The sequence below is a fragment of the Buteo buteo genome, chromosome 10 (assembly GCF_964188355.1).
Source record: "Buteo buteo chromosome 10, bButBut1.hap1.1, whole genome shotgun sequence".
In the NCBI taxonomy this organism is placed as follows: domain Eukaryota; kingdom Metazoa; phylum Chordata; class Aves; order Accipitriformes; family Accipitridae; genus Buteo; species Buteo buteo.
The window spans coordinates 30,713,766-30,731,668 of record NC_134180.1 but is presented as its reverse complement, the minus strand read 5'-3'; the positions used below and the strand labels follow the sequence as shown (position 1 = coordinate 30,731,668).

The 17,903-nt window shown below is 38.2% G+C and overlaps 1 protein-coding gene across 1 annotated transcript in view; it reads right to left on the bottom strand.

Moving 5' to 3' along the window:
* The window catches only part of LOC142035485 (vitellogenin-1-like), a 43,397-nt gene extending 25,922 nt beyond the window's left edge, over positions 1-17,475 (bottom strand). The window contains exons 1-13 of the mRNA XM_075037579.1: positions 17,436-17,475; positions 17,105-17,125; positions 16,729-16,880; positions 14,027-14,278; positions 11,678-11,839; positions 10,838-10,989; positions 7,924-8,074; positions 7,667-7,824; positions 7,388-7,553; positions 6,178-6,300; positions 4,388-4,606; positions 2,092-2,309; positions 1,913-2,010 (exon numbers count right to left, since the gene is read on the bottom strand). Coding sequence (XP_074893680.1) covers positions 1,913-2,010; positions 2,092-2,309; positions 4,388-4,606; positions 6,178-6,300; positions 7,388-7,553; positions 7,667-7,824; positions 7,924-8,074; positions 10,838-10,989; positions 11,678-11,839; positions 14,027-14,278; positions 16,729-16,880; positions 17,105-17,125; positions 17,436-17,475 — 1,912 coding nt within the window. The remainder of the gene's footprint in view (positions 1-1,912; positions 2,011-2,091; positions 2,310-4,387; positions 4,607-6,177; positions 6,301-7,387; positions 7,554-7,666; positions 7,825-7,923; positions 8,075-10,837; positions 10,990-11,677; positions 11,840-14,026; positions 14,279-16,728; positions 16,881-17,104; positions 17,126-17,435) is intronic.
* Positions 17,476-17,903: the final 428 nt, after the last annotated feature.

Here is a 17,903-nt window from a genome sequence, read left to right as displayed (position 1 = left end):
ACACTGAGCAGAACCTGAGTCTTCTCTTTGATTTCAGTAGCAGCTTGTAGAGCATGAAGCACTATTTGTGGTGGCCATGTGTGACGGATTCCAGATTAGAGATAGATTCAGCTGGCATTATTGCCTGTCATTAAAAATTCAGCATCTAGCACCACAAAGATCTGTGATGCTGAGGGCACATTTTTGTTTTTATCAAGGAAATAGGTACTGCATTACAGCCGTCACTATGGAAACTCCTCCAGAATGGACTTGCTGAAACACATTTCACCTGTGGCTAGTGGTGACAAACCAAATCAGAAAGCTGGAGGATGGATCCTCCTCCCACAACAGTGTAATAGAGGATTGACTTCATTTAGCTAACTGAGTTATCCAAGTCTAAGATTAGCATGTGTGAGAAAAGGATCTTGTTCCTTATTCTTCAGGATGAGAGGTTTAAATATTACATATGCATGGTAAACAAATTTCTGACACTGGTCTTCACCAAGATGTTACAGCAGTTCACTGATGTGCCTCATTTCTAGGCTACAGCCAGAACAAACTAATCCATTTCACATAGCCTTCTGCCAGGTACTCTCATGCGTACTGTACCCTTCTTTCTCACTATGTGAAAACTCAGATAGCTTCATTTTAAAAGCAAAAATAAGAGAAGAAAATGAGTACCTAAAACTAGAAACATGTATCTGCATATTACTGGAACGTTTCTATCTATCTCCCTGAATGCATTTTAAATGGTACAAAGGTTCACACAGTGCATATTAGTGACTGTATTTCTTTGGGCATTCTCTGTCTCCATCTCTGAGGCAGCAAGCATGCGTCTCATATATCACTGTGGTTGTTGTGGTATGCATTATATTTATTTTTATTGTAGAGCAATTAAATGGTCATGTAAAAACCATGAAACAGGGGCAGGGCAACAATAAGATCTACAAAAGTCTTGTGGATTTCAGATGTTTCAGTCTCTTTTTCTATTGATTACTTTGAAAAGAATCTTTACATCTACCAGTGAATAACAAAAGTGCTAAAAACATCCAAGTCCTCCTAGATAAACAGTATGTGTAAGGAGACTGTGTTTGTAGATATAATCTCCCTAGTCTGCCAGCCACATATGCCAAATCACTGAGGCTGTCATGGTAATTTACATAGGGGAGTTGTTTAAAAAATCTCTACTGAGAAAAATAACATACACGGAAAATAGAAATAGCTACAGTTTGGCCCAGCAAGAGCTCTCTTCTAATCTGGTCCTCCCCATTCTGACTACATTTTTATGTGCAACTCCCATTGATGTAACTGGTCAGCCTCAAGATCCCATACATGGATTTGCTCATTCTAGTAAAGAATCCTGGTAGGAAGGTGCAAGAAAAATCTTTAGACAATAAGCCTGAGTTCGCTGCTCATGGGTGCAATTAATTGTCACATCTGAATGTTTTCAGAGTTTGCTGTTTCACTGGGCACTACTGTTGGGGTGAAGAGTATTTAGCATCACATTTGAATTCAGCAAGAGTTGTAGGTGTTCAGCACTGGTAGAAATTAATCCACTTCAGCCGTAATTTAGGTCCCTTCTGTTTGTTTGGTGCTGAACAATGGTATGAAATTGTTAAGTACCGCTGAGACTACAGCATTTAATACAGGAGCATGTGCCTCACTGGCTAATGAAAATGGAGGGTTAGAGCCCCACAAGCCCTCTGGTAATTTCATGCTGGCAGTGTACAATGCAAAACACACAGGGACCTAAACACTCTCCAAATGCAGAGCCTGAGATTTTTTTTTTTTTTTTTTCACTGAACATAGGAGAATATGGAGGAACAACATGCAGCTAACCAGCTGGCTAGAATAATTGGGTTCTCATACTGTACGATTTTTTTTTCACACACTGACCTGTATATATTTCTCCACAAAATCTTCTGAATCTTACCTTTAAACATACTGAAGCGGAAAACCTTACTGAACTGATATCCAGATCTGTCAAATTTGGGACTTAATACTCTGATAGCCATTCTGCAGGCAGAAGCCCTGAAAAAATTCGGTGAGCACGTTAACAACTCAGTTTGCAACAAGTTTTTCATCTAGGGAAGGGATCCAGATATGCCTTACATCACTTGAAGATCTGGAGCTGTGCTTCTACCCAGGGCCCTCAGGTGAGAGTAGATGAAACTTGCTACTTGCATGCTCGGTTCCTTCAGCACAGCATCAGCTAATGTCATCAGTATTGGAAGGCCCGGTTTGGTTTCAAGCAAAACCACTGCAGCTAACATTCGGACCCGGGGATGAATTTTGTGATTCAGGAAAATCTCAAGGGTAATAGCCTGGACCTGAAAATGATAGATACATTCAAATTTACAGTATGTTTGAGCATTTTGCCAATAACCATTTGTCACAGGTCAATGATCTCTTCATCACTAGTACAGTAAAAATTTGTATTACTTAATTATTATGGCAACAGTGTTCCTGGTTTCATAGTCTGCGGGCTGGAAGGGGCATTATGGTAATGTAGTCTGGCTTCCTACACAATCAAAGCCAAGGAACTTTGCTGGATAACTTCTACATCAAGACTATTATCCCTTTTTGAGCTATAGCAAAATATGTCTGTAGCATAACCACTCTAGGTAAAAGAGATTTCATGGATCCATTACATACCTGAGAAATGGTTTCAGTGATCACTTATCCCTACCCATAAAGGTATGCCTTATTTCAAATCATTTGATCTCCTGGGGCCCTTTCTGCTAAATAATAGAATAAAAATGAAATGAATAAAACCCTGTTTACCACCAGAAATCTCTATGCCATGTAGGCAGCTTAAAACCGAAAGTTTATGCAACAAATGTAATTTCCACAGTACTACTTGTGACCAATGTGTTTGACCTCAGCAATATTCAGTATCAAGACTAATTTTGTACTGGAGCCTTTGACCCCAACTTCAAAATGGATGTGGATGGTGTAACACTGTTCTGGCAGCCCCTCTGCACAGTCCTGTCCTGCCTGGGACAGCGCATGTCCATGCTCTCTAATGACAAGTCTGACCCAGAAAACTTCAACAAACTTTGGAGACACCCTGATTGGTTTTATTAATTTGAATATGTTCATTATCAAATACCAATGGAAAAGTAGTGACAAGGATGCAGTAGCCTCTTTCTAAATGTAATTACCTTTTCAAATTAAACAATGAAAAAGACAGACCATGTATTAAGTCTGTTTAATGCATATATGGGTATGCAGCTAGCTGCAAACCAGGCATTAAACTGGTTTTTGAATAATGAAAAATCCAGTCACAGTCATTAACTTGCTCCAGATCAATTTTCTCTAAAGAAAATGCATAGAAAATGGAACTAAACAGTGGTCTGGATCACATGTAGAAAGCCAGGCCAAAGGGCAGTCAGAGACACAGCATTGTTTTCAAACACCAAGTTGGCTTTTTTTCTTCCGCAGCAGATACCTTAACTCCTACCCTTGCTATTCGCTCCTCCCCTCTGCTTTTCCCCATCTAGCTCCTGCATTCTAGTAAATTGTTTCTTTATTCTTTTGCTTAAAAGCATACCCTGGCAAACTATTGTCTGTGGATCAATATGTGCACTCAAACTGGGAGTCACATGCAAAAAATGAGTATAATGGAAAAAACTGATACAGATTAGTAGGAGAATAGTTAGTGAAAGCTTTTATTTTACTTTCTATATTAAGAGTAGACTTACATAAAACAAAAAAATTTCAATATCAGGAAAAAAAATCTTGAAAATGCAAGGTTTCCTTTTAGAAGCAGATTGCTTTAAGGCAAAAATGATTGTAAAGTGATGTCTGTGGTGGATAACAGTATGCCTGTGTAACCATTGTATGGGATATCTAATCATTATCTCATTCAGGGACAAAAGTCACATTTAGTAAATGTTCTGTTTATTGCTTAAACCCACACAATGTCTGTAAATTTGTAATTAGGATGCAAACCTCTAGTATCTATTTACAATAAGATCTGGTCTTGAATTACGATTAGATGTGACACTCAGTATTAAATGTCAATTCTCTGAAAAGCTTGTTTTGTGGTTCTCTCACATACCAAAGTTGAAGTAGCACTAAGCATGTTTTGGTCAATAATTTAGCTTTCTGTCTAATGTCCTTGGAAAATAAATGTTTGCAATGGAAGTACTGATTTGTCTTCAACAACAGGATAATGAATGTATCCTTTTAATGGGATTTTTGTTGCAGTCTGAAATACTAGAGGTTAATGCCAAAAGGAATAAGACATGCCAACTAAGGAATGGCTAAGTATTTGAAAAAAACCCCAACATATTACACATATGTTTGAAAAAAAAAAGTCTGCTATCCCCTCATCACCCATCACCAATTAGCAGCCTTGTGTTGGGTTATCATAAGTGCAAAGGAGGCAGCTTTGTTTCCTTACCATTTTTGGATCTTTCATGCCTATGTTTCTCAGGGCCATCACAGCAGTCGCATGGACGTTGAGTGGCAAACCTGAGGCACCAGCTGCATATCCTGGCAAAAATTTCTTGATGTGCTTGATGCTGGCTGGATGTCCTACATTCCCAAGGGCTTTCAAAGCCAGGGAAATTTCTTCTGTGTTAGACTTGCTCAATGCCTCTCCTGCAAATCCATGAAGTAGCTGAAAAAAGAAAACAAATCTTCTGTTGAGTTCAATTCCAGCTCTTATCTATATCCCATCCCCCAGCCTATTCTGAGGTTTGACTTTGATAATTTCAGTTTGTTCAATTCACTTATTTTAAATATTTTCAAATTCTTTTTGTCCTCATGAATAGGACATTTTATTCATAGAACAAGCATAGCCAAAGAAGCTGCAATGAACAGCTTCTTCATCACTATGCGTTAAAGTTATCAAGTAAGATTTTTAAAGGTAAAAATAGTGGCTAGGATCTAGTTCCCACTGCCTTTAAGGGAGAGTTGGAAACCCTGCAATAATGCTGTCTGAGTATCTCTTTCTCATGGTTGAAGACAGGTGCAAAAATGCAGATACAGTTAAATCCTTCAGACCCTTAAATAAGATTCCTGAAGATATGGCTAGTGGTGGTGCCCTTAACTTCAGCTATGACAGCCACTTTTTAGTGTGGATTAATAGCTGGCAATGAGATCACCGGGTCATTTTGCAACCTCCGTCATAAGCAACTGGATCACACTTACATTCGCGTGGCAAGATTAGAAGTAGTTGTCTGAAGGCTGAATATGAGAAAAGAACTAAATCCTAATAGATAACTGTTTTCAATGCTAACAAATGGCTCTGAAAAAGAAACTGAGTTGTTTTAGAATAATTTCAATACAGTTCCTGTGCTTTAAAATATTGCATTTGAGATCCATTGATGGTGCAGAAACAGTCCATTTGATATTACTAATCAAATGAGTGGACATTTGAAATGCATTGAACAAGCCTATACAATCATTTGCTTTGGGAAAGAATTTCCACTCCCTGGCATTGTGCTTCTTGGATTTAATTAGCTCAAGAGCATTGGTGGCAATTGTAACACAGGAGTCACATGTAGGAATGTTGCCCATGCCTGTGTACTACACGACAAAAATCATGGTAGGCACACAATGTGCTGGGAACACCCTGCTCTTACTGGGGATGGTGGACTGACCAGTGTCGAAGACTGAAAACACCGATTTCTCTTTCCCTCTCTATCACTGGCTGAGTGGCTGACCTCTGTAAACCATGGCATGCGTCTCTAGAACTAGGAAATGCTATTTACTGCCTATTTAAATTGTTTTCAGGCCCACTGATTAAAAGCAGTGCAGAACAGGGAGGGTATTATTATTATTAAAAGCTTAGAGTCTATGTGGGTGAGTGGGCTCTGCTTCTGGCTGAGAAATGGCTGGACTACATGACTTTGGGCAAAACCCCGGGCTTTTGTGTCACTTAGTTTATTTGTAAGTATATATAAGTACCTATATTTAAAGTATTTCAGAGCAGTGCCATGGGACTTCATTAATAATTGGCAATAAAGCACTCAGAGACACTCAGATAGAAAGTGCTATGAATTATGTGCTTCTTCCTCTCACTCTCTTTTGTGTGTTAATCTGAAGATAAAAATGCTGTATTTAACCAACTGGGGTTCCTTTCCCCAAAGGAAACACTGTAGTGAAGTGAAATACAGGTTTCTGAATAATGAAGAAAGAACTCAAGGCTTAATTTTTCTTTTAAACGATAAATAACAATGTGGTTACCTGGAGACATTCAGAGCAGGAGTCTGATGAAGAGCACTGTTTGTGGCACAGTGACGCATAGCTGAGATGGCAAGCCTTTCCAAGCACAGTACTTGAGCGTGGACAATGTTTTTTCATGATGAGCTGGGAAGAAAGCAGTTGTTCATTACCACCATTAATGAAGAGCAACAATATTAAAAAATATGTTTCTGCCAAATGCAAAGCAAACCCAGGCTTTTGATATTTTTGTACCGATGGATTTATAGTTATAGTTTATAGTTTACAGTAGATACTACTGTACTTGACAACGCAATCGTAAAGTAATTCCAAGTAACATCTGGAAGGCAGATCTGTTGCTTTTATAGTGTTTCAGATTTAAATTTGGCATAGGATATAATCTAAAGGGAGGAAATCACACAGTTATGGAATGGAAAAACACACATTATTCAAGAAACATTCATCATTGTTTTATAATAGCCTCAACTATAGGTACAAAAAATGTGAGATACACTGTGAATGGACCTCAGTACTTTGGGCAGACAGGAATATTTTGTATAAATGTAGGAGCTGACAGGAGGCACCAGCCCACTGCTCCCTTGAGTGGGAAGCAGAGCATTACCACAAAGTAACGGCTGGGCTGTCACGGCTTTTACAGAGGGCAAAACTCTAGTCTGAGATGCGTGGGCTCTACCTAGGGTAGGCAGAGATAACTTCCTGCATTTGAGGCTAGAATTAGACCCTGCAGAAGAGGAAAAAATTGTAAAAATTATTACACTTTCTCCTACATGGGCTCCACATTGGCATATTGCCCTTGATTTTGATAGATCTCTGATTTATACCCATCCTGCTAGGTCAATCAGGACAACTACACGGATATAACAAATATGTATTTCTTACTCCCTAGTCTTTGTAGATACTCAGACATCTAACCTGATGTAACTATAAAGTACATTTGGACAAAGGGAGACTAGAAACCAGTGTTTGCAGGAATAACCTCTGTCCCTGAGGGGTATTCTACTTTTGCTTTCCTGTTTCATTCTGGACTCATTTTTGCCCTTTTGATTTGCATTCCCCTCCCATTAAGACAGTCAGGAATTAAACCCCTTTCAACATCACTAGAGTATATAAAACCTTTATATTTTCAAAGCCTTTGCCATCTTGTCAAAGGAATTAAATACAACAGATGCTAAAATCAGTAAGAAGTGATTTGAGAATGTTTAGGGAATCCTACTGTTGCTTCCTCCATCACGTCCCGAGTTGGTGTGCTTGAGTGCAGAGCCACAAACACCGTTTGAGATGCTTCCCAGTTGGTGAGTTCTTGCTTTTCCATTTTATGCCTCAAGAACCTGAGTGCACGGTGACTGGCAACTGCAGGAATTATATCCAAAATGTAGCGCCTGTCATGGGAAAGACCAGGACCATTTTCCAGATCTGCATTTGAACACAGTCATTCCAAATGGTCTCCAATAGAGTTTATCAGCAGAAGAATCACCACTTATATTGCTCGTACCTGTATGCTGGCCGACTGGAGAACTGCTTCCACACTGACTCGTAATTCTCCTCATTCGCTGCACGGAAGAGGTGCATAAGCTTGAGGGCTTTTGCTGGTGCATCGCTGGGAAGCTGTTCAGATGTGGTCTCTACTAGGTCTTGCAGGCTTTCCTCTATCTGCAGGAAGATTAAAATGCAGGAAGCTCACATGCATTGTTTCCCACACGCACAGATTCCAACATCCAACAAAGAGTCTGTCCAGTGGCTGAACTTTACCTGGCTTTCCACATTTTTTATTCTGAATAAGTGGACAGGAAGCTGAAGCAATTCACTGCCAAACTGGTACTGAAGTGACCCACGATTCTGGAATTCTTTTGGTGGGACCTCTGCCATGTGCTTCTCCACGTCAGTCAAAGCAAGTTTCTGCCTGAAATGGAGACACCCAGGGAGATAACATCACAAGATGCAGGGTACAAACTAAAAACAAAACAGTAATTCTGCCTCCCTGCATTGCAGTGCAACTACAATTGTTTCAAAAGGGTTTTGTTATTGAGGGGCAAAGATATTTACAAACAGATACATTTGGACATGATGCTCAGAACTGTACTCTGAGAAGGTGTGCACTTACACAGCACGGCTCAGATCAGAGCCAGCCTTTGCCTTCCTTTGGGAATAACATGGCTTGAGAATTTAAGGAAGAACTGGGACGTGAGAAGCTGTGGCCTGAAGAAGATCACAGGAAATGTGTGTTTTGTCTTAAGGAGTAAATTAAGGATTATAGACAAATAACTGATGGGAATTTTTTTCAGAAATTATCACTTAATTTAAAGCTTTTAAGAAGTTCATAAAAGCTCTTACGCGTCTGTGCCTCCTGGAAGCTTCAAAAAGAATCAAAAATTGTTAGAGACAATATGAAATCCTACAATCTTTTTACCTGCACTATTACAATTCCTTCACCATTTTGTCTGGCAAGCTGAGTGTCCTGGGGACTGCAGAAGATAAAAGGTTCTCATGAAGTTTCAAACTGGATTTCCCCCCAAAAAGGGCCAGATAAATTCAGGATTAGTCTTTGGAAAAGTACTCAAGTTTTTGGACATTTTTCAAGGAGCACCAAACCTTCATCCTTTCTTATTAAGAATAATTCCAATGAGAGACTGTCTTTGTAAGCATTTGCTATCTTTGCTACATTTTCAGCTAAAGGGATGTATCCTATCCCACCAATTATATTTAAAATCGGTCATTTAGGACACTATAATAAAGTTAGGTATTTGTACTGAACAACTAAAAACATTCCAAAAGCAATATTGCTGTACTACACAGTATCTCAAAATCTCTGTAGAAAATTGGCGTGTTTATTTTGGAATCTCTATGATGATCTTCTGTATCATTTCTATCCACTCCTTCCATATGGATTACAGAGAACTGCTGCAGAAAATAGTGTATAACTGCTTTGCAGACAAGCCACCGGAATTTGAATAGAAATCGCTACAGAATCAGCAGAGATTTTTTTCTCTCTTGAAATTTTATACAATGTTACTGAATGGGCATTTAGGTCAGAAAGTATAACATCAGGTACACTTGGACAGATTTAACTCCCCCTTCCAGAACATGATGAATCTATTATGTCTACATCTTCATCGTTTTGGGAAGAAATATATCTGCCTAGAATACATAGGAAAATGTTATACACTGATGAGAAGAGCAAATTAATACTAAAGATAGGATTAAAATGGTGAAACAATAGTAAAACCTCTCTTGGCTTTGAAAGATGCTGGAAGAGGCTTATGCTGAACAGGTCTGAAAATTCAGCTCCAAATATTTTAAGTCCTTGATGTTAGATTTTCTTTCCTTTTTTTTTTTTTTTTAAACACATAAAGTGCATTGTAGAAATAACTTCTGAATACTTGGGTGACATATCTGCATCTTCCCAGCTGTCTTATATTTGTCCCGTTCTGCTGGGCAATGCAAAGGATCCAGAGAAATTGGGAAAAGTAAAGGCACTACCCTTTCTGAGGGTTCAATACTTGAGGAAGAACAGTAAGGAAGAAAGTGTATGCAGGCTTGCAGAAGAAGAGTTTAAATCAGCAAGAGTCCATTGGCTCCAGACTAATGCTCACTCACAACAACCTATAATTTGATGAAAGCACTATAGTTGTATCTATCTTCACCTTGATTGCATGAGATAGTAAAGCCACTTTCACCTTTACTGTTCTTTTTTTTTGGTTAGCTAAAATGAACATCTTCATCATATTAATGAAGTTAACCAGTGATTTATTGACACGAACTTTCTGATGTTGCAGTTTCCAAAACTGTATATTATACCAATAGATTCTTGCAGAAGCTAATGGAGCAATGCAAGATTACAGCAGCTGAAAAGTGGGATCGAGGTATATCTTCTGTACAGTGACCTTTACACAAAAAGCCTCCCCTTCAGTAGGGCACACCTGTCTACAGAGTCCATCACTAAAGCAGGTAACTAAAAATTTTTTCAATAGATGATTTTGATGCAGATGAAAAAATTTTCAAACACTGAAAGTTTGGGGGCTTGAGCTAAAAATGAGCAGGGGTATAATTTCTTAGACAACCATATTCTCATTTTGCCCCAAACTTGTTTAAGAAATATGCAAAATTTGCTGTGGAAAAGCAAATACATTTTACATGCCTTGTGCCCAATCTTTTTGCAATAAAACCCAATTTTCTATCAAGAAACAGTTTTGATGGGAGATTTGCAAGCAGCCCACTGTACTTAGGAACTATATCGGAATCGAAAGTCCTATCTAGGTTTCTTGTGAACTAGTCTCCAGGGTCTCTTACTGCATTATTATCTTCCAGGGAACTCTCCTTCAGTGAGTAACTGTCTTTCAAAGTATTTTACTGCAAATATATTAGTTCACAATTTTTCAGATGGAATTACATTTGTTTTGGCTTTTATGACATAAATCAAATATCCCTGAGAAATAAAATAGTCAAACCCTGCCAAGTTTAGCTAACAAAATTTGGATAGTGATGTGCATGTTTCAGATTTACAACTAACAGTGAAGGTTGTTTTTATGAACTGTTTGGGATTTTATGTAATTACATACTGGCAAACAATAGGCTGTGGAAGTAAAGGATTTATTTCAGTTATGGAGTTTGACCAGATTACTGAGATGCTGAATTAGTTGCTGAATTAAAGGCATATGTACAGTACCTTGCTTCTACTATAGCATTTCCTCCTGTTATCTCGTTGAAGGGTGCAAACTGGTGGATTTCCTCAACATCAGCTTGTGTAATTACAGCTTCATTACGTGTATATTTAATTTTGTAATTGTAAGTAGCAGTTGCCCGGGAATTCTTGTTTCTCTTTATAATATAAAAAAGCAAAGAAACAAAGAAACTAGAAAGTCATTAAACTTCTAAATTCTGTGACTAGAAGCTATTACATCACCCACTTCAACCCACTTATTTTCCAGGGCTGTTTTGCTCATTGGCCATCTGAGTGGTTTATGTGAATTCTGCATGCACGCTTCCATGGGAGAGGTCAGGCATGCTGCCTGGCTCCGTTACTTTTACTGCTAAGAAGTGTTAGCTGTTTTTTCCCTTTCCCAAATATAAGTAATTGGTTATTCCCTTGAGAAGGAGACACATTTTGTGAGGAGAGCAGCAGTATAAGCCACACGATTTCTTATTTCAAAGACAGGATTATAACAAGATGCAGCAGTAGTTATCTTGAATAGCAGAAACTGGATATCGTGACTATCTTTTCTACTCGACAGAGTAGGTGAATTAACTCATGCTGATAATTAATGGTTTCCAAGCCAGCTAGTTTGAGCTAGTTGAAGTGCGTCTGCAGCACGTGACAGTCTGCAGCGTAGACCTCTGCTGCTCTGTGGATCCGATTTTCATACAGAAAGAAAATGTTGATAACTAGATACAGAAGATTTGACTCTTCTCTCGTTTTAAGTGTTACAAAGCAAGAGATGACACTGATGCCAAATGGCTCTCTGCATAAGAATATAAAATACGTATATGCAATACCGCTCTAATTTACCTGCTGGCAGGTCTGGCACGGATAAGTGTATGCTGAACCTGTGACCATTTGAACTTTCTCTTCACAACTGTTCAGGTCCTTGGATTTGGTCACATAGACTAGGTTTGCTCTCTTGTTTTCCTGAATTGCATATGTTGTGTTACAAATACCTCCAATCCCAGCCTGGCAAAAATGAGAATGTGATCAGAGAAGTTCACTCTTACGCAAAGTTTCATCCATTCCCCACACGGACTTTCCTGTTTGATTCTGTATTTTCAACATTCCTGATAGAAATGAATACCTTTTTATTCATGGTACTATCCAGAAGCAAAATTGGGATGATCGTTACTTTCATCTCTTTTTTACATGTACAGGTTTCCAGTAAGCCAAATCAGAGTTTCACTGAAAGAACTAAAATTCTCAAGAGTTTCACTGAGAGAAGATTTGGAACCTTAGAGAGGGTGAGTTACAATTTCCAGTCAGAGCTGTCGATTATGAAATACTGTTTGAGGAATATTAATAAAAAGTGCCAAAATAATTTGATCAGTCAGAATAAAATCTCAACAGCAAAGTATTTTAAGGTTGGAGATGACATTCTGCCCTTAAAATTTGCTTTTATAGAGAGCTTATAAATGCCTATGGAACAGGCCTTGCAATATCAGATGATCTGTCACGATACGAACGGCAAGAATTAAAAAGAATTTCAGGATAGCAGAGTTTTGATTGTGGGTTTTCTTGAGTTTGCAGTTTTAGCTCAGATCTTCAGTAATATTTCAAGCATATATATTTATAAGAGCTCTTATATCTCCTCAGTCAGTGAGGAGATTTTTGGAGAGGAAAATATTTGATTGCATTTTAGGAGGAAGGGTTATTTTCATTATTTTTTTATTGTTATTGATAGCAGAGCCACTCCAGAGAGCAGCTCTGGGCTATGTCAGAAGAGCAAAATGGTCATGTGGTGGTTAGGAGGCAAGACATACCCACTTCATCTTTAGCTTAACAGTATTCCTGAAGACACTGTGGTTTGGTGAGGGCTAGAAATAAGAATTGCCCAAGCTTTCTGAAAGACTTATACTCTGCAAATACAGGTGTGGGGCTCCTCTGCAGACTGCAGGGTGTGGTAGAGACATCTAGACTTTAAATGGGAATGTCCAGCCCACCAGGCTCAGTGGGATGAAGTAGCCTCCTGCCTAGCTGGACTTTCCAGCTCTGTGCAGTTCACGACTAGCTCAGATACCCTTACCCCACACCCTGCAGGATGTGATGTAGATTTTTCCAGGTTAGTCCTTTAAACCTCTCTGCAGCTCAGATTTTGGGACTAATAACACTTATCTTCCTTTACAGAGTGACCTGAGATTGTCAAGCAAGGGTGCCAATGTTCACTAATCAGTTGCTGTCTGAGAAAAGCAAAGAAAACTTGGAAAGATTCTAGAAGGTGAAGTCACATATATTACTCAGCAGCGAGAGTAGGACATATTGCTAACTGAATTAGAAAGAATGAAGATGTAAAACTAGATATGAGAAAATAGCGCTGCAGAATATGCGACACCACCACCTGGGTTTTTATGTGCAACAAGCAGCGTGAAAATATTAAATCATGTAGTTCCTTTCCCAGAAACAACTCTACTTACATAAAAATAAATTTTTTAAAAATTAAAGTTACTCCAGTCTGCATTTTCAATAAAAATAACATGAAAGTATAATAATTTCAAGGTTTTTGCTGATCCCTGAATTGAATGTAGTCTAATCAATGTAAATACGGTTTCGCAAAAACTAAACACATTGCAATTTCTGTGGTGAATAGTAATATCAGATGATTTACCTTGACTAAAATATTAAAACCTGAAAAACAGTGGAAATTCCAACAGAGCATCAACTGTAACTGTCAAAGCTATTACAGTAATGTCATGGCTTATATACTGTTTTCCTCCGAAAAGAGGAGCTAGAGGAGATTAAAGTATATATGATTGGTAAAAAAGTCAAATTACTGTTATTTTATCTTTAATCTTGTGCTGTATGTTTAAGTTTGTTTTAATACAGTATTCAAATTTTATGTAGGCTTCAGCTTTCACAGGAGTTTACTTTCTCTAGAATCACAAGCCACATTTTCTGAGGATCTAATACTCAAATGCCTTTTCTGAAATACTTTGATCAGGCAGACTAAAAATCTGTTATTCTGTTGTCCTGTTTAGCTACAGCTCCATCAAATGTTGTCCCATAGGAACAACTTAGTCATGATTTCCAAAGCTTCGCTGTTTCTTGTTAGTGAAGTTTATGTCAAGGACGAATTCAGAAAATGTGGTAGAAGAATCTGAAGAGAAGGTTCATTTATTTACAAAGCGAACACCATGGCCAAAACAAAAAGCTCACCTCCTGTAAGCTGTATGAATGCTGCATCTTCTTTATACTTAGTTCCAGCACATTCAGAATCCCTCTGTAGATGTTCAGACCATCATCCGAGACAGAATCAGGAGCCATAAGGTTTCCAACATGGCCATTGCTATACTCAAACTTGATGGGATTACTAAGTTGCCCAGTTAGTACCTGTGTCAGTTTGAGTGATCGAGAGAACGAGCTTGTAGGCCAGACACCATTGTACTCTGCTGCTTCGATTGAGTGAATCTAGAACAAAGGGGGAATAGAATTCCTTTTTCATTTTTTTCAGTTAACTTTTTTCAATGCACAAAAGCATCTAGAGCCTTACTCATGTAAAAAATACACTTTTAAATAACGCAAAGCCTCTTCAAAGGGAAAACTTAAAAGCTGTCATTTAACATAGCTAGTATTGATATACATATTTCCATATATAAAAAGAGAGTAATGCAAATGACTGTGATGATACTTCCACAGTCACTGGACTCTGTTCTGTTTCACAGATAATCTATATTGCCAAAGGTTGACTTGTATGAAGAAATGAGCCAGAGAAGAGCTGCATGAAGCAGGTTGCTACCCAAAAGTAGTATGGAAGATCTGCAGGAAATTGCAGGGGAGAGTTAATGTTGCATAAAGCATCATTAACTCCTGTTGTGAACTTTGTCGCCTCCCTCGCTGGGGTCACAAAGCACAGACAGCAGTCAGAAACTAATAACAACATGGCTGCTGGGCCAGCTGGTCATAATTTGTTTGAGCAGTGGAGAGCAGGTTATAGACATTGTCCTTCCCTACCCATTTTGCTGTGGAACTGAAGGCTCAGGCACTGGCCTGACCCCCGCTATGCACTTCACACTCCAGCCTCAACCTGGGGCACATCCAGGCAAGTAGAAAGTTGTGCTAAACTATGCATAACTCGAAAGATTTCTACCCCGTGGGAATGGGGCATGTTTAGCTTAGTTTCTCAGAGGACCCTTCCCTTCCATGTATTTTGACAATTTAAAGAGACTTTTCTCTGACACCTCAGGCTGGCAATGTGATGCAAGACGCGGATTAATTCCTCAAAAAGCCACACAAACTAAATCCTTATACAGCAAATCGCTGGAGACTGCACTTTCATATTTATTGTTGTTATTGTTGGTGGAGATCACTGCCAACCCGGGTAACTGAAGCTCACGGAGAAGGCTGTTACGGAGCAAATCCCTCATGCTGCCTCTTGGACATGCTTCTGGCATATTGCATACGGGCAGGCTTGGGACTGCTCTGCAGGGTCAGGGCGAGGTAGTTTTCCCCAGCCCTCAGGGCCCAGTCAGGACTTACGCTGTCTGCGAGGTTTTGAACACAGCTGGCAATTCTTACTTGTGGGCTTGTGATGAAAAAATTGTCAGCTGGAAACTGCTCAGGGAGCACAGCTTTTTACTGGGGCTGAATGCGAACTAGTAGGCTACAGATGAAAGATTAATTCCCTGAACCATCCCTCCAAACTCTCTAATTTAAATATAACAGCAGGAACATAAACTTTTCCCAGAGCAGAAGGGAATAAATGTATCATTACCTTTAGCTTAGAACTTGCCCCAAAATCTCATGGTTTTTTTCCTTTTCTTTTCTTGCCTGAAATTATTTCTGTATTTATTTTTGAAACGGAAACTTTTCCCCAAATGCACTAGGGCAGGTGAAATGGTGTTGGAAGGTTTTAGGGAACAGCAGTCAGTTTTTGGGGAAGACTCATCCTAAAACACCAAGAATGATTTCAGCAGGAATGGGGGAGGATGTGGGGTGAGGATGAGACTACTTCTGCCTCCTCTCTGCCAGGGAAGCCATCTACTCACCAGTGCAGACGTGCGGCTCTTATTTCCTTGGGTTTTTTTGCAAAAAAATCCAGCCATTTTCAAAGGTCATGGAAAAGCAATGTTTCCTGTCTAGATCTATTATAATTTGAATTTACAAAAATACCTAGTAACAGAAGGCTAATCCAGGCTGGAAGGCTACAGCATTTACAAGCATTTATCAGAAAGTCACCAGTCTTTTTAATCTGCAGTTTTCAATTTGCCAAATAAAAGCTTTTAAAAAGGTCATTTTTCTTCCACATATACAGAAGACTAAGTGGAGTTTGTGTCAAGCAATCGAGGGGTGCGTTTCAATACACTCATTAGAAGCATGTATAGGCTTCTGTTAAAGGCAAAAGTGTTTTTCACATAATCAAAACTCTTAGTAATTACTCAGCATGCAGTAAAAATATACAATTGAGGATGACAAAGAATGTCATTTGGGACCCTGCAGAAAAAGGAGCCACCAGATGACATTAATTATGCTAAATATTGAATCACATCCAGCTACTGTAGCATGTTTTATTGCTTTTTGTTTGCTGGTTATGAAATCAGTTGATTAAATAATCCTAGGTTGTACAGTTTGGAACAATCGGATTGATCCAGTAATAAATTATTGTGCATTTCAAATTACATTCCATTGTCTCCCTGATCACAAAGCAGAAGAAATCCTTCAAGTCCAAGGTTGGCTTGAGCTGAGAATTACCTGGCAAAGTGCAAATAGAATTTAGGGCACTGCATAAAAAATAATAGTGTTAGTTACATTCTCCCTGAGTAAGCACAATACATGATGAAACTTAATTACTTCCCAAAAGCTTAAAAAGGAAGTCAAGTATGAAGAGAATTTTACCTTTGAAATTGAGTAAATTTTCTTACCCTAATAAGACAAAGTTTTGGCCCAATACCACTAATTTCCACTTTACTTTTTATTCTTATTCCAGCTCTTGCAAGTCCTTTCTCTGGAAGTCCACTGAGAAGCATGCTTTCATAATTAAATGTATAAACCTTGTTTTCACTGAAATCAGGTTCTGCAAAGAAATGGTTCCCATAAAACATTATAGAGACTGTACAGAACATATTAAAGTACCTGTATTAGAATGTATGGAACAAAAAAGATGAATTTGTTCATTTTTGTATTGCACCTGAACAAAATTAGCTGTTGTAAAATTATATTAAACATTGATATACTTTTCAGATTCTATTTTGAATTTCACTCATTATAATTATATTAGCTGATAGGAAAATTACTTACGGTAATTAAGAGGCTGGCTCCCTGAAAGAGAGGGAAAAAAAAGAGTAATGAAATGACAAAGCAAAAAAAAAACCCCCAAAATGTTAATGTATTTTAGTATGAAAGGCTATATCTCATCTTGTACATATGGCATAACTCTTTCTAATTAACTTTATTTCTAGTTCAGCACATAGCCAAAAGCCTTTTTTTCCTAAACAACAAAAAAATTGTCATAAAATAATTGTTTCTGTAAAATGTTAAAGCTCATGTTTGTAAGTGAACTATATTTAGATTTTGAAAACTTTTCCTGAATCTATTATTTTAAATTCATCAAAGCAGATAAGTTACTTACCCACCAGGTTTAAAACCAGGGCTAACATCAAGCCCCTCATGATGGAGATAAAGTAAAGGTAAACAGGCTGGGTTCTCTTTTATAAAGGCCTGTGCTATCACATGTTTCTTTTGGCATGTTAGTTTGACAAATAAGTGTATTTTAGAATGTGTATTGATCAATCAAAAAATAAACATTTCTGAGGTCATGAATGCTGACAATTTCAAATCACCTCATGATTTCAACTAACTCACTTTCTATGTGAAATACAGATTTCATTTTCAAAATATCTTGCTTGCTATTTTTTCCCTGTTTCTCCCCATTGTAGTTATACAGTAAAAAAATAACTAAAATTTAAAATTAAATAAAAATAGTTCTTCAATCATAACTGAAATTATTTAGCTTTTCTCCAATCATGTCTTCAATCTCCTGATAATTTGCTCTTGCTAAGGGTCACAGCTTTGGAGACACACCTTGCTCTGTTACGTT